Consider the following 25,484-nt stretch of genomic DNA (forward strand, 5'->3'; position numbering starts at 1 on the left):
CAGGACCACAGATAGGATAAGACCGTAGCTATGACAGGACCACGGCTAGGATAGGACCACAGCAACGATAGGACCACAGCTTACTCACCTCAATCAGCTTCATGGCCTCCTTGTACTTAGCCGTAGTGCAGAAGGCAAAGATGAGATCATACAGCATGTTGATGTCTCCATGCTGCTGACTGGCAAAGTCCATGGCTGCCAACAGATGAAGCCAATCACATCATAGATTGAACATTTCTCATCATTTCTTGACTTTTTCCTTTCACACCACTTGCTTACAAATCATCTTCACTAGAGTTAGATGGTAATTCTAAAGATTTTGTCAAAAATCAAACTGTTGGCAATGTACAATATGTAGCATCATAGCATATTACTCTACGTCACAAAACATCCATGGGAGGTGTCATTGTTCTTTACGATGCTATCAGTAGTTTAACATTATTTTACATATAAACTATGTTAACAAAGAGATGAACTACTAAAGGGGATTTTACATAATTCTGTACATCACAATATCTCTTTTTACGTGTATATTCCAAAACAATTGATGGTTTCAGTACAATGATTTTGAAAGGTAATAAAACATTTCAGGAGGCTTCATTTGATGCAGCTGAGTGCCTTTGATGCACAATGACGAAAATGATGCTGTCACAAGAAAGGGTAATGCTGTCACAAGGTAGAATTATGCTATCACAAGGTAGAATGATGCTAGTGCAAAGATGATAACATCATTCACAAGGCAGAATGACGTTATCATAAAGTAGAATGATACTATCACAAGGCAGAATGATGCTATTGAAAGGTAAAATGATACAATAACAAGGTAGAATGATGCTATCACAAGGAAAGGTAATGCTGTCACAAGGTAGAATAATGCTAACAGGAGGACTCACCTGCTTGAAGCTGATCAGTTTCTCCGGACTCTACCAGTTTGACAAGAAGATCTTGAAAGTGAGGCATGATATTATACTTGGCCTGACAGTCTCGGATGCATGTCAAGGCTCCTGTCATGTCGTTCCTTTACACCAATACAGAGTGGTCATATGACAATAGCATGTTAGAAATTGAGTGATCAGGAATGTAAAATGTAATGTTAACAACGATCTGTGAAACTACATAAAGTGAGATTACTCGGGAATGTTTAACTAGGAAGAGCAACAAAAGCCACTTAAGAGTCAATTTTGACTTCCACACATTCCTTTTTTAAAACATAGAGAAAAGGAAATAAAGACTGAGGGCTGCAAGTTAATGTCCATAACATTGTCTTTCCAGTACTCTTTAAAACAAGACATCATACAAGTTATCTGTTAACTGTCAAGGAATGTATTTGCTTGTAAAAGTAATATCACTCATTTTTTAACAAGTCCAGTAATTCAAGTCACATCACAGAAACAATGCTCTCCTTCACCTAAAATCCTAAGATTTATCTCTTGGTGACAAACAGCGATTATAACATCTTGAAGTATACCAGACATACTGTCCTTCACCAAAGACCAGTACTACTGACCTGTTGATAAAAGCCATGACCACAGGTCCTAAGAGGTTGTTGTTTGGCTTCACTATCCCAACTTCCACCACGGTCTCAAAGAGACGCTCCACCTCTTCAGACAGACCAGCTTGTGCTAGGTCATTCAGCATGTGGAAGACCTGTTTCTCCATGCGGTCAGTCTCTACAGCCAGCTCTTTAATCTCCTGCACCATGTCCAGGGCATCTGAGGGTCAGACCATGAAGTGTAGTGATACATTGTGAAATATCAACTGAAAACTTACATTTCACTTTATGACATAGAGAGGATGACCATCTTCTAAAAAAATAATACAGTGTATTCCTAGCACTTCCTAGTATCAGATACTATCAATCAGGTATGAATGCTAAATGAAATCAGAGATGAAAGTGCTATGTGAGCCTGGAGAATATTTCAATGAGGTTTGTGTTTTAGAATATAGAAAATAAGATGCAGCTGTCAGGGTCTCCATGAGGTCTTCCTGTTTTCTGGAATGACTTCATCAACTCATCTGTAAGAATCTCATCATATTGGTACCAAGGCCAATATGGTAATTCTTTCTTGTCATTCTTGTTGAACAAATTGTCTTTTCACTAGAAATCTGACACTCACCCGGCAATCTGTTCTCCTTGGCCAGTGAAGTGATCAGATAACGGTACTTGACCACATCGAGCTTAAAATTGGGGTCAAACTTGCTCCTGCACACAAGAAAGGCCAAGGATAAAGTTGATTACTGCCAAATATTTGCCTTCAGTACAGCTTAAGCTGTGGACTGAAGTGACATGGAGCTTAGAGTGTATACATGGTCTTCATGGCATGGTAAATCAAAGTAACAATAATAATGATAAATAATAATAATAATAATAAATAACAATTGTATAGTGCTTAATACTAACATTTCTTTGAGCATTGATACAGAAAAAAAAAATTAAATCAAAATACAATATTACACAAAAATACAATACTTTATGTTTCTTAACCCCAAACAGCCATGTTGGTGGGGGTGGTGCTAAATATCCCTTCAAAATTTTTTTTGCAGGATTTTTTTTTTCACTGCAAAAAAGATCTCATACTGAAATATAATGACTCTACTCTTTCACATCTCACACACATTTAAAAGAGTTCATTCGCAAAAATCAGTAGTGGGAGAAATGCACATATTCTTGACCACTGTCACCAAAAATAGTAATGTGAAAAAAAAATTGTGCATACTTGTACAATGAAAGGGTTTTACAAGAAGGTGTTGTCAAAAGAATATTTTTTTCTTTTACTGCTTGTCCTCACATGACATCCCTATTGGCTATCATAAAGTATTCTTGATAAAAAAACATATTAAAAACAACAAAAGAATGGAAACATTGATATATACAATCAATTAAGAATAAAGAAAACAAAATAATTTGGGAAACAAAGAAGTAACAGGAAAATTATCCACCAAATAGTCTAAAAATGTCAGTGGACAAACAATTTCACATTTTCATAATGTTGGTGATGGATTACAATGAATTATTCTATAAATACAAAAAATCAAACAGTGAGAAAGAAAGATTAGTAACAAAGTAATATAACATAAACTAGAAAAAAATTTGAATTCCATGAAAAAAAAAGCATAATCAATTAGGCAAAATGAGAACTAGAAAAGCACTCTGAGAGCGCAGACCTCCGCCAAGCATGTAGCTCATTTCCACTACTGATCTTGTTCTTCCATAGAGATATCAGTGATTTTCCACCCATACGTAGTTATAGCATTGTGTGCTGAAAGTCGCCCTATTTCCCAACATAGAAGCCTTTGTTTACGTCATAAACCCTCAGCTGCACGGCGCGCCTCGCCCCAGCAGAAACTAGAGCACACACTTTAGTGCGCGCAGGCAAACCTCAAATACGCGTAGCCTGAACTCCCAAGTTCATTGACCCTACCTGCCAAAATATCAAAAATCCTTCATAAATTCCCGAAAAAATTGTCGGATCACTACCAAAAGTTAATCGTTTATTACTCGTGTCATTCTCAACCTTTCCTGCAAGTTTCATCCCAATCCGTTCACTACTTTTTGAGTTATTTTGCACACGGACAAACTAACTAACTAACGAACAAACCAACGGTAATGAACACATAACCTCCCCCCTTGGCGGAGGTAATAACCATAGATATCATAATTTTGACTGTGCATACTTACGAAATACACGACGAGACACCAATACAGCAATTTGGTCACAATCGGTTGATAAATAGCCTATATAGGGTTAAGATTTATTATCTGAATATCTATCTGTTCTTTAAAAATATGACTTTATGTTTGTGTCTTTATTTAGTTTCATCTATGGGAGAGTAAGTAGACAGAGGGGGGGGGGGGGGGGGGGGGGGGGAACAAAGAAAAGACTAGAAATGTCGTTACGGCGACTGATGCCTCCGCCATAATGCATGATTCTCCCAATAGGTGTCTAGTACAATGTCTTCACAATGTGTGATGACAGTTTCACATAACTGGCAAAATAGCGAAATAACAGGTTTGTCAGAAATATCTTGAATGTTCACTTTCCACAAACTGGGTTTGCTATAAATGTCTATTAAAGAGTGCAGGTACACGCATATTTGGGGAATTGAAAATTTTTACTTGACTTCTGACCGACCTTATTATAAGTTTATGCATTGAGTATAATTTTCAAGGTATGAAGAAAGAGTGTAATTACAGTACAAAATATATCTTTTTTTTTATTTTAACCTAACCTTTGACCCTTAACCTTTGACCTTTGACCTTCTGGCTGGAAATTTCCAAGAGAATCTTCATTAAGTAATACATGTACATATATTAAATTTTAAAACTAATAATGCAATCATTGCATATACTAGTATATGAGGGAAATAGTAACATTTTGAGGAGGTGACCTTGACCTTTGACCCCCTGACTATTGACCCATGACCCCTAAATTCCCTAGATAATCCCTGCCAGTCAGTACATGCATATGTACCAAGTTCCATGAAGATACATCGAACCATTTGCGAGAAAAGTGATAATGCAACATTTTCACCTAATCTTTGACCTTTTTACCTTTGACCTTATGACATGAAACTCTCTCTGGAGAATCTTTATGCAGTAGTACATGTCTACACTAAGTTTCAAGAAAATAACTGCAGGCAATGCATAGATATGGGGGAAATAGCAACATTTTTAGCATTTGACCTTGACCTTTTGACCTTTGACCTCTTGTTAATGTCACTAAAATCTACTCAACTAATTGTCCCATCATACATCATCCTTGGACCAAGTTTGGTGAAAGCTGCTTCATCCAGTTTTGAGTTATCACATAAACAGATACATTTTAGGATTTGACCCTGATCTTTGACCTTTGACCTCTGTCCAATTTCACTGAAAAACTAATCAAGTAATTGTCCTATCATACTTCATCCTCCAACAAAGTTTGGTGAAATTTGCTCCATACAGTCTTGATTTATCGCGTAAACGGATAAATTTCATGATTTGACCTTGACCTTTGACCTTTGACCTTTAGCCGATCTCACCCAAAATCTAATCAAATCATTGCCCCATCATACTTCATACTTGGACCAAGTTTGGTAAAATTCAAGTAAATATTACTCAAGTTATCGCGTAAACGAAAGCGGACGGACGTACGGACGGACGGACGGACAACCCGAAAACATAATGCCTCCGGCACCACTTCGTGGCGGAGGCATAAAAAGCATACAAAAACTTAAAAACAGCATTTACTTCTTTGCAAAAAACAAAACAAAAAACAAAAAACAAAAAACATATTGCAGTGTGGGTTATATCATCACTGCAAGAGAAAAATTCACTTACAATTCTTCCTTGATCTTGAGAGCTTGGCTGAAGTTTTCCTTGTTGCAATACATGTTAATGAGACAGGCATACATGGCACCAGTTGGTTCATAGCCAGCCTCATCAAACTGCCTCCTCAGCTCAATGGCTCTTTCTTCATTCTGATGAGAGAGTTTGCCATCCTGATCAGATTACTAGTGACTTTCTCCTTTTTACTCAAGTGAATAACAAATCTTGTAGTTTACAAAGTCAATGCAGTAAATGCAGGTGAGAGTGTGCATAAAATGTATAAAATAAACAGAGCCATAGGGATTGTTGTAGGCTTACAGCTTAACTCTTGATGAATGATTACGTAGGCAATGTTCAGATCTTTATCATACATGTAGGCAAACCAACAGCTGCTTAAAATCTCATGTCTCAGGCTACATCATGTCAGGCAAATTTAGTGAGAATGGAAAGGCCTGATCCCATGCATACCAAACCACTTAAGTCCACAGTACTTATTCATTTCTTTAAAAAAAAAATGCTTCACAATGGAGCCTTACAATCCCAACCTGTGACATAATATGTTACACACTGACCGATTTCTCATTCACACAAAGTCACATGACCTAATGCTTAAAATAATCAGTACTCCCACTGAAATTTATTATCATAGGATACAGACATTTTTCAGTTATGTTATTCACACATATACAAAATATGAATGGTGAAGTCAATGTATTGGTTTATCAGGTCACAACTTTGGCTACATACGTGGAGTATCCAAGAATCTAATACTCAGCTAACAACCACACAAAGGTATGTCCACTTGAAGTAAGCATTCTATTTATCTTTAATGAGAATATCATAATTCTTTACACACAAATACACAGAAATACTACAAACCTAGTGCAAAAGTTTAAATCTCATAAAAGATACTTTATTCAAAAGTCCAGCTTATGGAGGCACTTATTTGAGGCTATAGGCCTTGTCTAAACACTTGGCTCTTTGTAATTCCCTTTAGTTATAGTTCAGCAGAGAAATAGCAGTTCATGTAAATCAACGCTGCACACTGGCACTGGTCTGACGGTCCCTGACCAGTAAAAATCACTGTCGGACCACTAACTTTGTCAGGAATGGACCAGTAAAAAATATTAAAAATTGGGTATCTATTGGTCCAACAGACAGGTCGGACCAGTAGAAACTAGAAATATCACTGAAGGTGATTAATACCCCCGCCCCGTGACGACAGTCTTACCCAAGGAATGATCTTTCCTTGATCTTCTGCCATTTAAATGCCGTTACCATGGCAACGCAGCTTCCGACACGTCCGAAAAATATGTCTTGCACATCTTCCCACCAAGACTATTGTTTGTGCCACATTTCATAAGCTTTTGTCAAAAACTGAGGAAGTAGTTCAATCCACAAGATCTTTCCTTGATCTTCCGCCATTAATATGCCGTTACCATGGCAACGCAGCTTCCGACACGTCCAAAAAATATGTCTTGCACATCTTCCCACCAAGACCAATGTGTGTGCCACATTTCATGAGCTTCAGTCGAATACAGAGGAAGTAGTTCAATCCGCAAGATCTTTCCTTGATCTTCTGCCATTTATATGCCGTTACCATGGCAACGCAGCTTCCGACACGTCCGAAAAATATATCTTCCACATCTTCCCACCAAGATCAAGGTGTGTGCCACATTTCATAAGCTTTGGTTAAAAAACTGAGGAAGTAGTTAAATCCGCAAGATCTTTCCTTGATCTTCTGCCATTAATATGCCGTTACCATGGCAACGTACTTTCGGGTACTGTCAAAAAATGCGTCTTGCACATCTACAACCAAAGGCACACATCTGTACCAAGTTTCATGGAAATTGGGCAAAAACTGAGGAAGTAGTTTGCAACACAAAATTTTCCATCATTTTGGCTCATAATATGTGAGCTGTTACCATGGCAACATACTTTTTGTCACTGTCAAGAAATGTGTCATGCTGACCTATATCCTAAGACAAACATTCAATATGAATTCCATGAGAATTGGAAGAACACTGATGAAGCAGTTTTGCCATGAAGCATTTTGCCCTACATTTTACCAATAACATGCCGTTACCATGGCAACGCACTTTTTGCTACTGCGGAAATATGTGTCTTGCACATTAACATATTCAGATGAACATCTGTACCTAATTTCATAAAAATTGATCAAAAACTGTGGGAGGAGTTCGCGACGCAAGATTTGTACCCATTTTTGCCCATAATATGCCGTTACCATGGCAACGTACTTTTGGGTACTGTCAAAAAATACGTCTTGCACATCTACAACCCAAGGCACACATCTGTGCCAAGTTTTATGGGAATCAGTTGAAAACTGAGGAAGTAGTTCGCGACGCAAGATTTGCAACGGACCGACCGCCCGACCGCCCGACCGCCCGACCGCCCGACCGCCCGACCGCCCGACCGACCGTCCGCTGATTCCTATTTAATATACCCCCTTCAAACTTCGTTTGGCGGGGGTATAAAAATGAGTAAGTGTGCAGCCCTGTGTAAACCTTGTAATGTTTTCAGTAATCTAAACCCTTAGACCTGCTGTAAAAGGAAAGGATCATGAGAATAAAAATTTCCTTACATTGTTATTGGCATGGGCCAGGATGAGTCTCCTGAGAATACCTCTCAGATTACCTCCTTTCTCCTTCAACTCCACCAAATGGTTCTCCAGCTCCTCGACTGTCACATCCTGGTGGAAAATAACATCATCAAACTTTGTACATCCATAATTCAAGCCAAAAACAGCTACTCAACAAAAATAGTACTCACCCAGGCAACCAACAGTCCTTTGGAAGCACACAATGTGACACATCGTTCTATGTCATTGTAGTTTTATCTATGAGAAATATATGTAGAAGCTTTCATATACAGGCAAATACAGGTATCAGTGACTAGCATGCTTGATGCAAAATCTTTATAACCATCAGACCGACTAGGACCCAGAAACCGTATGCAAAATGAAGAAAAAAAAAATACAGCTAAAGAAAGGCCTGAACAGCATTTTATTTATTTACTAAATTCAGTTTTTGATGATGGGACTGTACAGATAGACAAAGAACACAACCCTATTGTGTGTAAACTCCCACAAGTCAATGCAACCAGTTTCTACGACCAGAAATAGGTTTTGAAAGTAATTCTCATCCATATCAAGCATTATCAATTGCTACAGTGGTGGTAAGGATTGCAATCTGTACCTCAGAAGAGAGAATATCGAAGTTGGCGATGCGGTTGCTATTGATTTCATCTGGATTGATGAGCTTCACAGCCACTCGCTTCAGCATGGGAAGTTTGAGACGGTCCAACTGGTTACGCATGCCTCTGTAACGCATTCCGCTTATTACCAGTCCCTAGAGAGAGATATACACAGAGGATATACCTCAATCATTTCTATGAGCCACCTTTTATTTGCTAACAAAAGGGGGAAAATGAAATGTTTAAAAGCAGTGTCAACATATTTCTGGCTAAATTGAACTTTTTTCTCTCTATTAACTAGAAGACACAACACATAAGGGATTTCACAGTTCCAATTATCTCAAAACTTGTCAGATTTATGAACATGATATATTCACCTGCTAATCTCATATTGTGAGCTAATTTAATCTCGATAAGTGAATAAAACTCAAGGATGAGAAGTATATGACAAGATAAAGACAAAGCCATACATAGATAATAAGAACAATGAAAATAAGTAAGCTTACATGTCAATGAACAAACAAATAGAGAGTGTAGCTGCCTATATGTATCTGTTTTCTTATACTGTCGATCATGACCCCCCGTGATCTCACATCACATACCTTCAGTGACCTGGGGTTAGCAACAGGTGATTTGAGATATTCACTCACCTCCTTTAAAAGTTTGTCAAACAGGAGCTGGAGGTGGGGCTTTAGACTCTGGGCCTTGTTTTCAGGAACATGCAACAAGATCTCATACAGGAAATTTCCAAGGTAGTCTGTGAAGTACAAGTGCAAAAGTTATCCACCGATCTATATCACTAGCGTTTCTTGTACAATTTAGCCAACATACTTATTGCAAGTAACAGCAACTGCACACAACTTTTATATGGACATAAGAAAATATGAAAATATTGTGAGACAGTCATACCAAAGGACTGAAAAGATTAACCAAAATCACACTCAAAAGAAAGTTAATGTTTTCATCGAAGTGAGCCTGTTGGAACTCACCCTTGCTGTTGAGCAAAGAAAAACTGGGCAGGAAAAGTAGAGATGGGGATTTCACTAAAAAAAAAATAAAAAACACAAAATACAAACGAACAAAAACAATACAAAAAACATGTAACCCAATACAGTCATGATAGACCTCAGAAAACACACAGTGGTGCGTGACAATGTTACCATAGTAACTATCTAAAACACAGTCTGGAATACAGATGACCTACCCTCCTTGGTAATGGTACTATCCTCCACGAATTCCAGTCTGTCCACCATGTGTTTACATATATGAACCATAGGCTTCACTTGAGGATTCCTAGAAGAGATGGCAAAAAACATTCAGATAGCTCAGTTCCAATCACCCTACAGAGTTCACCTATTTTTATCTCCTAATTCATATGTACACATAGCTTGCTCTGGGATTATAGAGAGTACCATGGATCAATGTCATTAGAGACTGTATCAAGCCTTTCCTTTGGTCACACTGCTAGAATGAAGTACACACAATTGTTTTGTGAATTGTCTTCTTACACAGATGTAGTCATACAAACATAATGCTTGTTGGTCAAAGAGCTGTTATAAACACGGATGACACATCGACTGTAATTTAAATGGACTATAGAGGGCTCACCTGCTGAAGCTTGAGATGAGACTGGCTCGGATGAGGGGAATATCAATCAAGTCCTTGTACTCCTCAACTGAAGAAGTAAAAGTAATTCAAAGTTGGTAGAAAATAACAACAACAAGAAGCACCACACTTACTTTTATCATATCAAAGCAACCACATTAAAGCTGTATTAAAGCTGTATCATCTCATTCTGTTACATTTTGAATTGAGATACATGAAAATTAATCGAAACTGAAATTGATATTAAAGCTGAATACAGACAAAAATACAGTCATGTAATAGTATACAGTCAACCTTGCCTAAGTTGACCTTGCACAAGTCGAAAACTCGGTCAAGTCAAAGCTCCAGAAAAGTCCCCATTTTCTCTTTACTTATTTCTTCAAAATAGTCTTTCACCGTTTCACGAGTCGAAATTTACATGTTGAATTTAGGCTATGTCGAAGATACAATTTTAAGTCCACATTTGTGTGAAAACATGTTATTTCCATCAAACAAGTCAAAGTTTTTTTTTTCCATGGTTTTGAAAAGAAAAAAAAACTTCATAATCAGGTACGGAACTGACACGATCTGTAAAATATCAACTTGTGAGCGCATGATATGTATATGTGTACTTTACACTTCACCCCAACCCCGCCAGGTCCAATACAAATCTGCAGTGAATAATGTTAACACATGCTTTCTACCAACACGCCAATGCCATCCCGAACTCTAGCTTCATTTGCTGGTGGTCAAACGCATGGGTTGGGCTTTTTAACTTTTGTGTATCATATCGGGATTGTATGTGACGACAACCACATCACGGCATGCACTGTGTATCCCTAAGCGAGAACACATTAAGTGATAGCCCACATGATATAGGTGTGTGTTTAGTACCAATATTCAGCAATTCAGGTGGTGAAGCCACATGATATGAACATAAGATCTTGACTCTGTCGATGTGTGTTACCGTGTACAAAACCAACTCAAAACCAGTACAAGATTTGTGTTCACTCATATGACTTATTTGAGTCATGTGCATTTTGTGATGATTGTACATGTATTATTGATGATGAATGATGTGATTGATAATGATTACGAGTTATCAAGAGTGAAGAATGGAGATAAATACATGTAATTTGCCCATATTCTTACTCTTATCACGATGGTTGTGACCGCATAAAAGACATTACATGCAACACATTTCAATTATCACAGTCCATTAATTGAGCTTCTCGATTCTTTTATACAAACTCAAACAAAACAAAAACACTATATACATACACCATATCGCTACGGTCGGTTGTAATCTAATGGTCAATACAAGCATGAAAAGACATGGCAAGATGAAAATTCATCAGGAAATCTAAGTTGAAAATAAAATTGACTTCCACAGAAGTCGAATTTTGCGGAAGTCAGAGTGTTTTTATCGGTCCCAACAGATTCGACTTAAAGGGGAAATCCAGTCCAAAAATAAGTTAGTCTGATAAAAAGTGTAAAATCTTACGAATTCAATGGTAAAATTTTAACTGAAATCTGATGAAAAATAAGCAAGTCATGAAATTTTGAAGCTTTGTTTCTGCAAAACAGTTCTTGTACAGTGGATATGAATATGCAAATGAGTTAGCTGACCATGTCATAACCTCACAATTTTCCATTGATTGAGTACAAAAAATGACGAAAATTCAATGTTTCTGTCATTGAAGTCTAAAGTATGATGGTATTCCTGGTTGAATAACTTCAGAACAGTGATCAGGTAGATATCGTCGCTGGGGTGACAAGACCTTGTATCTGCAATTTTGGTGAAAATGACTTTTTTGGATTAATGGTCAAATAATGGGTTAAGTGATGTCCTGTCCAAATCCCAACTGTCTTACTCCAAAAATGAAGCCACCACGCCACGTCAAAGGAAAGGCTATCCAATTCGCCACAGTGCTTTGGTCGCCATGTTTTTTGGCTCTCCTGAACATTTGACATTTTGTAGATACGAGGTCTTATCGCCCCAGCGACGAAATACAAGGATTTGAGCCTTGGACATAATAGCGTTTGAAAGAAAAACTGGAAATTTCACAATTTTATGTACAAACTATTTGGCAAGTTGTGAGGGTATGACATGCTCACTTTGACATTTGCATATTCATATTGACCGTTCAAGAACTGTTCCCTGAAAAATAAGCAAAACTTAAAATGTCATAACTTCCTTATTTTTCACCCGATTTCGATCAAAATTTGACCTTTGAACTTGTAATATTTTACTCTTTCTTATCAAACTAACTTATATTTGGACTGGATTTCCCCTTTAATAGGCCAGCTTGACTTGTAGATTGTAAAGATGACAGGGTCATATTTAGTCCTGGGGTTGTGTTTACTCACAAGTTAATCTATGTCCTTAGTGGTGCAGACAATAAATACTCACCATCTATCCTGACAGGCGACACAACGTTTGCTCCTGTGACAATTGCTCTGATCTTATTTTCTCCAAGGACTTAGGATTAGGGTTAGGGTTATATTTGCAGGTAGAATTTATGTTTGGTTTAGTGTACAGATATTTCATGGGAGCACCTGTCGCAGAAGCAAATGTCATGGAACACGATATTGCTCTATGTACACCAACAACATCATCATGCATATCCTCTTCCTTTTTAGCCTGTATTATGTTCCTTGATCTCAAAGAAGACTAGCACTACTATCATGAAGAGCAGACAAGGCTTCTATCTATCTGATTTGGTCAGAGATATTTCCTTGGCTTGTTGTCCTCATGAACACTTCTTGGCCATCATTGTGCTTAGTTTAATGTTAGAAAATGAAGTTCATCTTCATCAACTGCACACTGTTACCATAGCGACAAAGGTAAAAATCTGCCACTTACTGAGGGTGACAACACTGTCTAATCGATCATACTTGACTTCACTGCGGCAGATTGCAGTCAAAAGACTCTTGTCCACTGTCACTCCAACTTCCTAAACAGTAAATGTGACAGTCACAATCATTCTCAATTAATAATTCCTCAACACAACTATTCATTTAAGAGCAAAATGACTTGTGATCAGTATTATTAAAAAGACAGAACCTGCATTGATTCTCATGTTGCAAGGTTCATTTAACAAATTGCCTCAGGCAATGCAGAAAGAAGAGGGGAAAAGAGTCTTAATGCTGCCCACTGTCACATATTTATCCCACTGATGTCCAGTGGTCTTTAAATAGTGATGTAAAAAAGAAAAGAAAAAAAAAAAGAGATATCCTTCAATGAACAGATATTCAAGAAAATTCCTATAATGCCTTGTCAGATATATTCCACATAAATCTAGAATTGTGAATAAAATCCAGAAAATCATCCTCCTGCATTAGCAAATATGACAGAATTTTGATGACATAAGATCACAATTTCTCTTCCTAACTTCAATAAGTGAGCTAAATGTGTTGTACTTACAGCCAAAGCCGATTTGATGGCTTCCAAGGAATCACCCAAAACAGGCAAGATGTACCTGGTGTATGTCTCAGACGACGGATCCACATTCAGTTCATTCATTGATTTCAGTGTCTGTAGGATACCTAGTGGATGGTAAGATAGACAGCTCTTCTAGTGACTGCTGTCTTTACAGTCTCCTTACACAAAAGTGTCTTATTGTTAAAAACACATTTTAAATCGGAGAAATGAAGATAGGTTTCAAGCTCAGATTAACATGCTAGCCAGCCAGCAAGTACAAAACTTCAGTAGCACAGAAAAACAAACAAACAAACAAACGACCCAAAAACAATAACAGAAATCAACACACTGCAATTATACAGTGTTGAATTAGGCCATAATATCCAATGTAAAGAAAGGACCTATATACATTTTTATTTTATTTATTTATTTTTTTTTAAGAACAGTGCTGTTGCAACTCAATTAAAAAATAAGGTCACTTTATGCCATTTACACTACATTAAACTGTGTCTTTTCAATCAAGTCAGATGGATCAATCACTTTTATTCAAGACTTGATGCTAGTGTTGAAGGTATTAACTGGGTCTAGTCAAATACTTTGAAGTTGAATGTTGCCAATTCTGAGGTATAAATTTTACCTGGGTTTAAGACTTGACTGAAACTAATGTTTCCTGTAGACTAGTCATTATGAGTAGTTAAAGCTGCATTGGTTTGCAGTCTTCCACCATGTAGATATCGTTCCCCGATGACTGTGGTCCTGAAAAGGACCTACTCATTAGATTTTTTTGACCAGTATGTTATGACCTCCATCAGAATAAATATGTTAGTGGTGACTAGCCTATTTACACCCTCTGCAAGGAATGCCTCTCATCTCATAACATAGAATCTACTCAACAAAGAGTGATGCCTGATTGTCTGAAGTAGCCTAGTAAGCTACTGAAAACCAGGATTGGTCATGAATTTTCACAGTCTGAATATATCATACAGCAAAGAAGAGAAGAGTAACTCAACTAGAGAGCCACTCTGAGAACACAGACCTCTGCCAAGCAGCTAATTTCCACCAATGATCGTGTTCTTCTGCAGATATCAGTGATTCCTGCCCATACGTATACATACTGAAAATTGCTTATTTCCCAATATAGAAACCTTTTGTTGCGTCATCAATGCCAGCGCGCGGCACGCCTCACCCTAGACAAGAAACTAGAACACGCAGTCTAGTGCGCGTATGAAAACCTCAAAATTACGCAGCTTGAACTCCTAAATTCATTGACCCTCCCTGCCAAAATATCCAAAATCCTTAATAAAATCCACAAAAATTGCTGGATCACTACCCAAAATTAATAATTTATTCCTTGTGTCTTTCTCAACCTTTCTTGCAAGTTTCATCCAAATCAATTCACAACTTGTTGAGTTATTTTGCACACAGACAAACAAACCAATGGTAATGAAAGCATAACCTCCTCCCTTGGTGGAGGTAACAAGAGTGAAAGGAGTGATAGTGATTTACCATCTCTGTCTCCTGAAGCCTGATGTCTTGCCAAGAGAGGCCAGAAGTAATGAGATCTCACTGGAATCCCCTGTAATCATCAAACATCATGCTTTAAGCACATTCTTTTGTATGATCTTAAACAATCATTAAACATCTTAGAAATCAATAACAAAACATAATGTTAAATACAATTTCGTTGTAAAATTTACTACTCGTAAAATGATTACACACAAATCACAGAATGTCATCTTTTGACAAAAATGGGTGGCTATATCTATACTTCAAAAAGCATTCCAAAAGCAATCATTTTGAGAGTACACAAAGCACAAATAGACCCTACATTCTGTAAAATAAAGTAGAATTACTTACCTCTTCAACCATTTTCTTCATGATCTCAATTGCATAATCTGTAAAAAGATTATTAGTGATACAGAAATTATCAGAGCAAAGAACTTTAAATTGCAGCTTTCAACAAAGACTAAGAATGTCCTCTTTCTAAAAACAAACAAACACCATTTCTGCATGATATTCAAATATCTATGCTCATTTTCTTCAATCTTGACAACAGTAATCCTAAAAATCAAGTAAAGAATAAACATCAGCAATAAAATAGAATATGAAATATCAGTTTTTTAATTAAAGCAATGATTACCCCTTCCACAAAAATGGGTCATTTGCTTACATATGAAGCTTTGGGGAAAATTGTGGTTACCATGGCAACACTTTCTCCGACAAACACAAAAAACGTGTCATGTACATCTACACCTCAATGTCATGATACAACTTTAGTTTCATCTAAATTGCTTCAAAACTGTAGGAGTTTGTGACACAAGATTTGCAACCGAAGGCTCAACTGCCCGACAGGCCGCCCGACCGACCTCCCGCTGCTTCCTATGTACCCCCTTATACACTTCCTGTACACGGGGGTATAATTATATGGTGATACAACATTTGCTCCTGCAACAATTGCTCCCGTCTTATTTTCTCCAGAACTTAAAATTAGGGTTGTGATACTGATAGGGTTTCAGGTCTATGTTTGATGTGCAGATTATGATTAGGGTGATGTTTGTAGGTAGAATTTACGTTTAGTTTAGTATGCAGATATTACATGGGAGTAATTGTCACTGGAGCAAATGTCATGGAACCGAATTACAACTATATTTTGCATTTTATTAAACTGATTGTCCATCCAGATGATCTAAAACCAAGTAAGCTGTTTCTCATACAATTTGACCAGAGATGACATGAATGTAATGTACAATGTTTCACACAGACTTACCTCCAGTCTTGTTGGCTCTACGTAGAGTGGAGTGAAGAGCAACAATGTAAGGAGTGGAGTGCAGACCAGATGATTTCATCTCATCCAGGTAACGGAAGAGCTCTGTATGAGGCTATGAAGACATGTGACATTTGAGAAGATAAATTTTCAAGCGCAGCAAGGAGTATCAACTTATCTTTGAAATACAGTTAACAACTATAAAGTGCACTCCAGTTATAACGAACAAGGTTAAAAATAAATTTCGGTTGCAACGAAATAAAAATTGAGGCTGCAACATTATCGGCTCTATGTATTTTTACTGTTTATTTGTTCGGTTATAGCAAAATTTCGATATAATGAAAGAAAACTGCTGGTCCCAAGGACTTCATTCCAACGGAGTCCACAGTACATATAAAAACAAAGTATCACTTAAAAGTATCAAGATGCACATGTGTAGGAGTACATTTTATTCTGTGTCTATGTGCACAGAATTGATAATATGTGGTTAAAGGTCCTGTTTACCTTTGGGGACAGTGAATTGAAAATTTTTCAAGATATGACATTTAATGCATATGTGTAGGTCTGTTGTACCACAAAACATCCTATCATATGAAATTTTCACAATAAAGCCAAAGATATTAGGAGATATAGATCTGTATTTTTCTCAATAAACTGTAACTGTCGACGGTTTAGTCTGGAAATGTTTTTATCATAACTATTGTTCACATTTTGTATATCTAACAATACTTACAGTAGTTGTTTCTATCCCTAACTCACAGTTTAGAACTATCTTAAAGCACTAATGCTGGGTTTTTGTTTCATCTGCAAACGGTAAAATCGTGTCTCTAACCCAAGTTTGTGATGATAGTACTCACCAGCATCATTTCCACTGCATGGTCAATGAAGAAGCTCCCCTGATTGAGAGGCTCAGCAGCTACCTCTGGTCGAATGTTCTCAAAGAGTTTGACGATCTCAAAGGCTGCATCAACCTCACCCTTAGTCATCAGGCTTAGGGCCAAGTTTATGGCATCTGGACCACAGAAAGATGACAAGTCACAACATCTTGTTTTAATTACTACGAAGAAAAATAGTGCAATGAAATATAAATAAGCTTAGTAAGTCTTTCCTTCAGGTTTGAATTATTGTTTTTAGACGGGAAAAAATGGGACAAATGCACTCCATGCAAAACGAACTACAATCTCAGTCCTCATGCATTACAAAAAACTTCTGCTATTTAATCTTAAAAATACATTTCCGTCTTGAAACTTCAGAAATTCTACAAAATCCCATCCTCATCCCCCCATAAAACGAATGTTCACATGACAAAATACTACAATAAAAGGGGTAGCAAATGATGTCACAGAAAGTACATAATGATGTCAAGGAATGTAGGCTTCATGAGTAGGATTTGATATGCTTCATTATTATTGATAGTTGCCATCTCAACTAGAAAACACTGCAAATTTTGAGGATAAACATGAGGCAGCTTTCATCAACAATAGCTTCAAATGCACCGTAAACCAGAGAGAAAAAAAACCCCAAAAACCAGAACACTAAGTTCTAGGAACAAAAGATATCAATGATACAGTCATGTGAAGGTGCACGTTTGTATTAAAGATCTAATCAGTTAGGTAAGATGGTGTAATGATAAAGGACACAAATGTTCATTGTATATACACAAACATGGTTGTAAATTATATACAATGTATGTATAATATTGACACTGGGATGACTGATTATACTGGGATCACCTGCTAGGTTATATAAACACTGAGTATCCAGTCTTTACATTTAACATTTTAGGCAGTATGCAATATTCTCATGTAGTCAAGAAAGACTAAAAAGGACATACCATACTTTCTCCTCAGTCAGATAAAGATAATCTTTAGAGATACTCGGGCTGCTGAATGATAAGACACATCAGATGCCATGCATCAGATTTCAGACACAGTATGTATAAATGAATGAGGGTTGCATTCTTCTGTTCCACAAAATGTATGGATAAATGTTAATAAATATTCGCCAAATACATGTATCCCAACCGGACTGTCAACACTTGACTGACAGGCACGTATCACAAATTATCTTATATAGATACAAACCTGGAATGTATGCTGCGTTTATGTTAATCTTCTCCAGTATCTGAAAATCAAATACATGAAATTATACTGTTTTACACTAAAAAGAATGTACATAAAAGCAACATATCATTGTGACAGAATAATGAGACTGACAGTAAAACATGCACAGCTACCAGCTGCTAAGGCATCTTTAGTGACTATACTGTTGTGATAGGAATGATGGCATGCTGTACAGTCTCATCTTTTTATTATCATTATTATTTTACCTTGGTCACTAAAACTGCACAGCTTTGAAACATCACTGAATGCAGACATTTCAGAGAAATTAATCATATCAAGAGACCAAGCGACTACATGGATACAATCAAACATCTTTAACAATTGATATAGGTAAGATTAAACATTCTTAGAAATTCTACATGTGAGAATCGTACATCACATAATGTTTTGGTCATGAAACAGGTTTGTGCAATCAACACTTTTCTGCAATGCTTTACATACTTTGGCTTGATGCTGCTGGCAGGGAGTATAGTACTGAATTCATTCAAGGACACTAACATGCAGGAATACCATCATACGTAGATAATTCTATCATAAATCACTTAAAATTGAGAAAATCAAAAGACAAATAAGATTAACAGTTTACCGAGAGAGCACAAGGAATACCTGAGAAAGATGTTGACCATGTCCAGATGTTGTCAAACTGTATGCTACAGCTAGATAGCATCGTCCTGATAGACTCTGTGAAGAAGAATCTAATTCCTGTGACAGCTACCAAAAAAAAGAAAGAAAGAAAGGAACTTACTCATACCAAAGCCTGTTTCACCTTTAACTACACAAGTTTCTCATAAAAATGAATCTGATATACTATTGCAGTCTCCATTTTGCTGGAAATACATTAGAAGTCACCACATTTAATGTTAGAATGTTGAGTAATAAAACTCTCGACACAATGCTGTATCCAATTCATTCATGTTTCACAGCAGCTGTGATAGTGTGGGAGTGAATTTGTGAATTTTCATATTAACCAGACCAAGTGTGAAATAAACTGTAAGCAAATTCTGAGTCATATTTCATACATGAGCTGCTGAAAAAAAGAAAGTTGCTGCAGTAACTTTTTCTTACTTCTGACAAACACAACCCCCCCCCTCTCCCCGCATACTTAAAATTTGTCCTCTTAATATGTTCCTTATAATAATTCTGCTGTTATATCTCTATAACCAATTACCCTGAATATCCAACTGTCGCTGATTCCTAATCAAGAACACATCACACCAATGATACCTGATGACCAGATCTATCTATAACAGATTTACACAATAAATTATATTATAAAATGGGTTCAAGAATGTAGCCAATAGGGTGCGCTGAAATGAGTCACGTGTGCTTTGGTTATTCTAGTCCCATTGCACTGCGTGTTAAATCCTATTGCCGATCGTCTGTGCGCGCGGCGGCTCCTTTGAATTGCATGCATACGCGCTGTCAATCCTGTAAACAACTTCTAGTTCGGGCTGCCGGCCGGCCGGCCTTTCTTCCCTTGTGCAGAACATGTGTGGCGTACGTATACTCTTATACGTACAGTACAGTAGACCAAGCGTTGTGGGACTGGACGCGTACATGGAGTCACTTTGAAGGGCAAATGCAACGATTTAGCAGGTTAATTCTCACGCCGTTTTCAGAGTATGTTGTCTTGTAGGCCTATATGAGGAGTCTATATCAAGTCTTTAAGGTAAAGGGTGCATATTCTATGTAAAATAGGTAAGTTTTCATGCGGGAACTTAAGTGTCCAGAAACCCAACCCCCCATCATACTTATATGTGCGGGATTTCCAAGTGCGACGTGCGTAAATGTTTGGGACGAACATCTTCGGACGTCTTGACCCACAAAGGTACGTGAAAAACGCTGAAAAATGCTGTTAGTTTTCGAATTTTCGACCCATTTTATAAAACAAATGATGCACAGGATTATTTCGTGGCGTTAGTGGAGATGCAGCTCACTCTCGGGTATTTACAATGTAGTGCAACATGCACTCGGCTTCGCCTCGTGCATGTTTCACAATTGTAAATACCCTCAAGTGCGCTACGCCTCCACTAACGCACTCTATCCTGTGCATCATTTGTATAACATCAGCAATGATACAGTCTTACCTCATTTATGCTTTCTACATCTCCTTTCTCTGCATAAGCACACATCAGTGCTGTGTAAGTGTCTGAGCTGGCCTCAAGTCCAACACTCCTGCAATAAAAAGCAGGAATTGAGAAGCAGGAATAACTTAGCTTTGCTTGCAGTGTACAAAGATTGAGGTAGGGTTGTCTGTAGGACACATGGTGAAAATCTCACTGGCTTTGCACCACTATACAATTTGTAGATCTGACTATTTCAAATACAAATACAAAATGTGTAGATCAGATTCTGTTTACATACAATGAGACTAACATCACATCTGTAGTATCTTCCTTTCTCAACAAAATAACAATATTTTACCTCTGGCACATAATTAGCACCATAACATAGTGTCAGTCAACATTATTATCAGTATTTCAGTGTAGATATCAAAATGAAACTGTTCTCTAGAACTATGTTTCTCAATGCCTTGATAACAAGACAATAGATTATGAAAAACAATCAGAAATAATTTTCAGTGGGAGAAACTTCCTGTAGAATTCTAACTGGTATCAAAACCTACCATTACAATGCATTGTTTTAATTGCAAAATATATTGAGAATTTCAATTCTTACTACAAGAACATCCACCCACATAAATTTTCTCACATGTGTGAAACAGCAATAAATTGACAAATCCATATATCACGTATACGCTATGTATACGAGCACTGTACATTGAAGTAAAGCATATCATACAGCCATTTGCTGCACTGTACCCATCTATATACATACACACACAAACATACACACCATGCCATTTAAACACACTCATGCTATCCACTCACATATCACACTGTGCAATAGGGCTGTGCGATGGAAAGTAATTGTCTTGCGGGGAAGTTCAGTGACAAATTCATTGAGAGATATAAAAAAAATCTCTAGCCAGGACTGAAACTATAAACAAAGAACCTTGCTTGAGTAAAAAATCTCAACTACATGTACGACTGAATACATGAGGCTATTATAGAAAGTTCTGTTGGATTTGATTACCTCTGAAATTATCTTCAATGTTAAACTGAATGACAGCTGACTACATAATATCATATCTACTTTCTGCAAGGGCTGTGTGTCATGCATGGTTTTAAAGTTCAGGTTAAAAAATTTCCATTCTATTTATTAGAAACTTTTTTTTTTAATTTTTTATTTTAGGTTCCTTTTCCTGATTGCACAAGGCTGGAAACTCTTAAACAGCATTGTGAATGTTTCTGTTAGAATATAGTACAGTACTCCAGTTATCTACAGTACGCGCAATAAGAAACGCCTCCGTCAATTTCGTTTTCCAACGAAAGTTCGTTATCGATCCAGTAGCAACGAAATCTGGACGAAATTTGGACGAACTTTCGTTATCGACCCAGTAGCAACGATTCTGACGCTATGTGGACGCTTTGTGGACGCATTTCACGCACGACCGCCCGCTCAATTCCGTTCGGCAAATGCGTTGCTCGTTCGGAAAATGCGTGTTCGGAGCTCGGCAGTTTCGTCCAAATTTCGTTAGAAGCGTCCGTGATCCAAGGCGCACATGGAATACACGTGTGTGTAGTGGCCACATCCACTAGCCAGCCGGCAAGAATCACACTGCAAGACTCAGCAAGTAGCACAGCGGTCGGAATGAGAACTGTAGACAGGCGTGGAATTCACCTGATACACATGATAATATTAAAATGGTAACATGTATACATATATCGATGCCGTTTTCATTGAAGCAATTTGTAAAAGTTTTAGTTTCCCTTACCCTAGCTGTAAGTATGGTACGGTTATCACTGCATTTAGTAAGTCACCTGATACATCACATTTCATGCTGCTGGCTGCATGTAACCGTATTAACCAGGGAAAGTGCACGTGGTGGGAAAGGCGAGTGCGCCGTGTGTGCGTCGCCATTGCTATGGCATGGCTCGCTCGCCTGAACCACGTTCTGTGGGCTGAACCAGGCAGGTGAGACTGGCTGAACGAAACAGAGATATATACGATGTACTAGTACGAGTAGTTCACGTGGTGGTTTTTTTTTTTTTTTTTTCAAGCAGAAAATAAACAACTGTTGATCATGAAATAGACTAAATTACCAATCAGAGATCATTCGGGTTCATAGTATTTAAGAGAAATCACGCAATTTTGGCGAGCGGGAACCCACAGGAACCTTATCGTAGAATGCCGACCAAAAAGAAAATGGTTTCACTAAAATTGCGTGTACGTAAAATCCATTTGAGTATTAGAAAGAAAATCAACCCCCAAAAGGGGAAAAAAGAAATTAAAAGGATTTGTTCGCCGTTATTTGGTCATTAAATATATTTTCTTTCTTCAGCAATTGCGCGTCACATTGCCCGTTTTTTTTTATTGAATCAGAAAAGCAAAAAAAAAAAATATTTAAAACAAGACAATAAGTTTAATTCTTAGTTTCATATCGTTTATTTCTTTATTGGACAGAGAGATAATTCAGACGGTACGTGGAATTTTCAAAGCGACTAATTCTGACTGATTCTTAGTTTGACTAAGCTCTTTCTTTCTTTCTTTTTTTTTTGGGGGGGGGGGGGTGAGGGTCATGTTCGTTGTACCCATGCACCCATATAAAGGTTCGTGAGTACGAAAATGAAACGTTCAGATACACGCGACTTCCCTACACGAAATACTAGTATAGATGTTCGTAAATGTGATAGTCAAATTATATTATGATTCATAATCCGAAAATGCACGAATGTTTGTGATTGGGTAGGTGCGTTATTGTCGGATAAGCAAACCTTCGTAGTACTGTAGTATCGAGCCTTTTGTATTCACGGATAAACGAACTTTTGGAATAATGAATTCTATATTAGAGCAAGACAATAAGTTTAATTCTTATATACTTGTAGTATGACATCGTTTATTTCCTAGTTGTGAAGCGGGAAGCGAGAGATAATTCTGAAAAGAAGTATAATATACAGACGGAACGTGAAATATTCAAAGCAGCTAAATGAGATTAAATCTTAAGTTGTTTATTTGTTTGTTAGCTTTCTTGTTTGTTGTTATGCTCAAGTGTTGGTGTAATACATTTTTTTTTTTTTTTTTTTTTTTAGGGGGGAGGCATTTTTGTAGTACCCACGTAAAGTTCGCTGATGCGAAACTGATAAAATGTTCCGTAACACGCAAATTCCCTACACCTTGCAGACGTTCGTACCTAGTGTGAAAATAAAATCTATTATTATTATTATTTTTTTTTTTTTTGTCATTGTTCGATTAGCAAACCTTCGGAGTGTCAATCCTTTCGTTTTCGGATAAACGAACTTCCTTTACTCACAACACCACTTTCAGAGTAACAAACTAGTCATTATTTTATTCGGGCATTGGGAATAGTTCAGGAAAGAAATATAGAAGGGAGGAAAATCATTAAGGCAAGAATTACGTTGGATTCTTATAGTTTGAAATAATTTATTAATTTCCTTGGTGTTCATTATTCCTAAAAAGAAAACGGGTGCGCTATTCCGATGGTTACGGCGTTATTTCGAATCCGAAACACGCATATTCCTTGTGCCTATCCATGTTTGTTGATTCGAAAATGTAATCATGCTGCGGGTAATTGCTATAGGGCCATATATTGTTTTATTTCTGTCTTTTGTTATATTATTATTATTATTATTATTATTATCATTATTATCGTCTTTCACTATTATTAACCAATAATTTGATTAACGAGCATTTTGTGGGCTGTTTTTTTTTTTTTTTTGGGGGGGGGGGGGCATTGTCCGATTAGCAAACTTTCGGAGTGTCAATCCTTTCGTTTTCGGATGAACGAACTTCCTTACCTCAGAAGAAGAAATCAGAGTAACAAACTAGTCATTATTTTATTCGGGCATTGGGAATACTAGTAGTTCAGGAAAGAAATATAGAAGGGAGGAATCCCAAACACGCATATTCCGTGTGCCTACTCATGTTTGTTGATATGCTGCGACTAAGGGCCTATAATATTGGAGGTCGTTTCTCATACCTCTCGTTTGGTATACGATTTCTTTCGTTTCATATCACTTAATTTGTTCCCTTTATATTCTGAAATATTTAAAGGTAATTCTTTCAATTGCCTCGCACTGTGTACATATGCATTTTAGTAACGGCGATTTCCCGCTTTGCTGCAGTATTTCGAAGGGTGTTTCATCCCAGCCGCTTCGGTGTGCTCTGTGGTAATGTTTATGTAGTTGTCGGGGAGGTTGTTGATACTTTGTTTGTTGTCATTTATATTCGTACAGGCAGGGGCGGATCCAGGAATTCTGTAATATTTCTGGTGCCACTTCCGCGTTTCACTTCTTTTTTTTTTCTTTTCTTTTAACGATAAATAAAGGGGGCGTGCGCCTCATGCGCCCCCTCTGGATCTGCCACTGCTACGTGTTTATCTCGAGTGATGGTGATCGTGTTTCTAAATGTTTATATTCTAAAGAAAAGGACAAAATTATCGGAGTGATGCCTGATGATGGCGATGATAATCAACGATGCTGATGTAAAAGACGGCTTGCTGTGGATGCTGAGCGTACGTGCCCTTCGTTTATTTAAATGAGTTTTCCCTCTTTTACTCTTCTTTCCCCTCCCAAGAATGATAAAAAAGAAAATACCTACACCTCACAACAAAAGGAACCACGTGTGAACAACCATCATCAAGTTCAACCTAAATGTTCATTATTAGCAAAGAATAAGGGGGAAACACAAGTGACGGAAAATGATAGAAGCGACGAGATTGTCTTCTTGTGTAATACGGTCTCTTGGGATTGGAAAAACCCCACCCTCTCCCTTTGTGGAAATTTCCACAAAACCAGGTGCGTGCCAGACCCCAGGTGCCAGTCGAAAGAATGCGCGCACTGGTCTAATATCGATCGAAGAACTCGCTGGTGAGTTGAGTTAAAGGAATCATTGCAAAGATGTTCTGATTCTTTCGCCTTTCTTTAGGCGCATACATCGAACCGTCGATTATTGTGTACTTGATCTAAGTACAATGCATTTATATGT

At 37.4% G+C, this 25,484-nt stretch overlaps 1 protein-coding gene across 1 annotated transcript in view; it reads right to left on the reverse strand.

Moving 5' to 3' along the window:
• The window catches only part of LOC139740742 (leucine-rich PPR motif-containing protein, mitochondrial-like), a 48,864-nt gene that overhangs the window by 12,077 nt on the left and 11,303 nt on the right, over nucleotides 1-25,484 (reverse strand). The window contains exons 7-25 of the mRNA XM_071651309.1: nucleotides 20,504-20,591; nucleotides 19,023-19,127; nucleotides 18,378-18,417; nucleotides 17,151-17,305; nucleotides 16,297-16,408; nucleotides 15,387-15,424; nucleotides 15,036-15,105; nucleotides 13,533-13,654; nucleotides 12,972-13,062; nucleotides 10,130-10,196; nucleotides 9,726-9,814; nucleotides 9,172-9,278; nucleotides 8,524-8,676; nucleotides 7,911-8,018; nucleotides 5,321-5,460; nucleotides 2,118-2,203; nucleotides 1,508-1,712; nucleotides 894-1,018; nucleotides 89-195 (exon numbers count right to left, since the gene is read on the reverse strand). Coding sequence (XP_071507410.1) covers nucleotides 89-195; nucleotides 894-1,018; nucleotides 1,508-1,712; nucleotides 2,118-2,203; nucleotides 5,321-5,460; nucleotides 7,911-8,018; nucleotides 8,524-8,676; nucleotides 9,172-9,278; nucleotides 9,726-9,814; nucleotides 10,130-10,196; nucleotides 12,972-13,062; nucleotides 13,533-13,654; nucleotides 15,036-15,105; nucleotides 15,387-15,424; nucleotides 16,297-16,408; nucleotides 17,151-17,305; nucleotides 18,378-18,417; nucleotides 19,023-19,127; nucleotides 20,504-20,591 — 2,008 coding nt within the window. The remainder of the gene's footprint in view (nucleotides 1-88; nucleotides 196-893; nucleotides 1,019-1,507; nucleotides 1,713-2,117; nucleotides 2,204-5,320; nucleotides 5,461-7,910; nucleotides 8,019-8,523; nucleotides 8,677-9,171; nucleotides 9,279-9,725; nucleotides 9,815-10,129; nucleotides 10,197-12,971; nucleotides 13,063-13,532; nucleotides 13,655-15,035; nucleotides 15,106-15,386; nucleotides 15,425-16,296; nucleotides 16,409-17,150; nucleotides 17,306-18,377; nucleotides 18,418-19,022; nucleotides 19,128-20,503; nucleotides 20,592-25,484) is intronic.

The sequence above is a fragment of the Diadema antillarum genome, unplaced genomic scaffold (assembly GCF_040938485.1).
Source record: "Diadema antillarum isolate AM-2024a unplaced genomic scaffold, OU_Dant_1.0 seq00000876_RagTag, whole genome shotgun sequence".
In the NCBI taxonomy this organism is placed as follows: Eukaryota; Metazoa; Echinodermata; class Echinoidea; order Diadematoida; family Diadematidae; genus Diadema; species Diadema antillarum.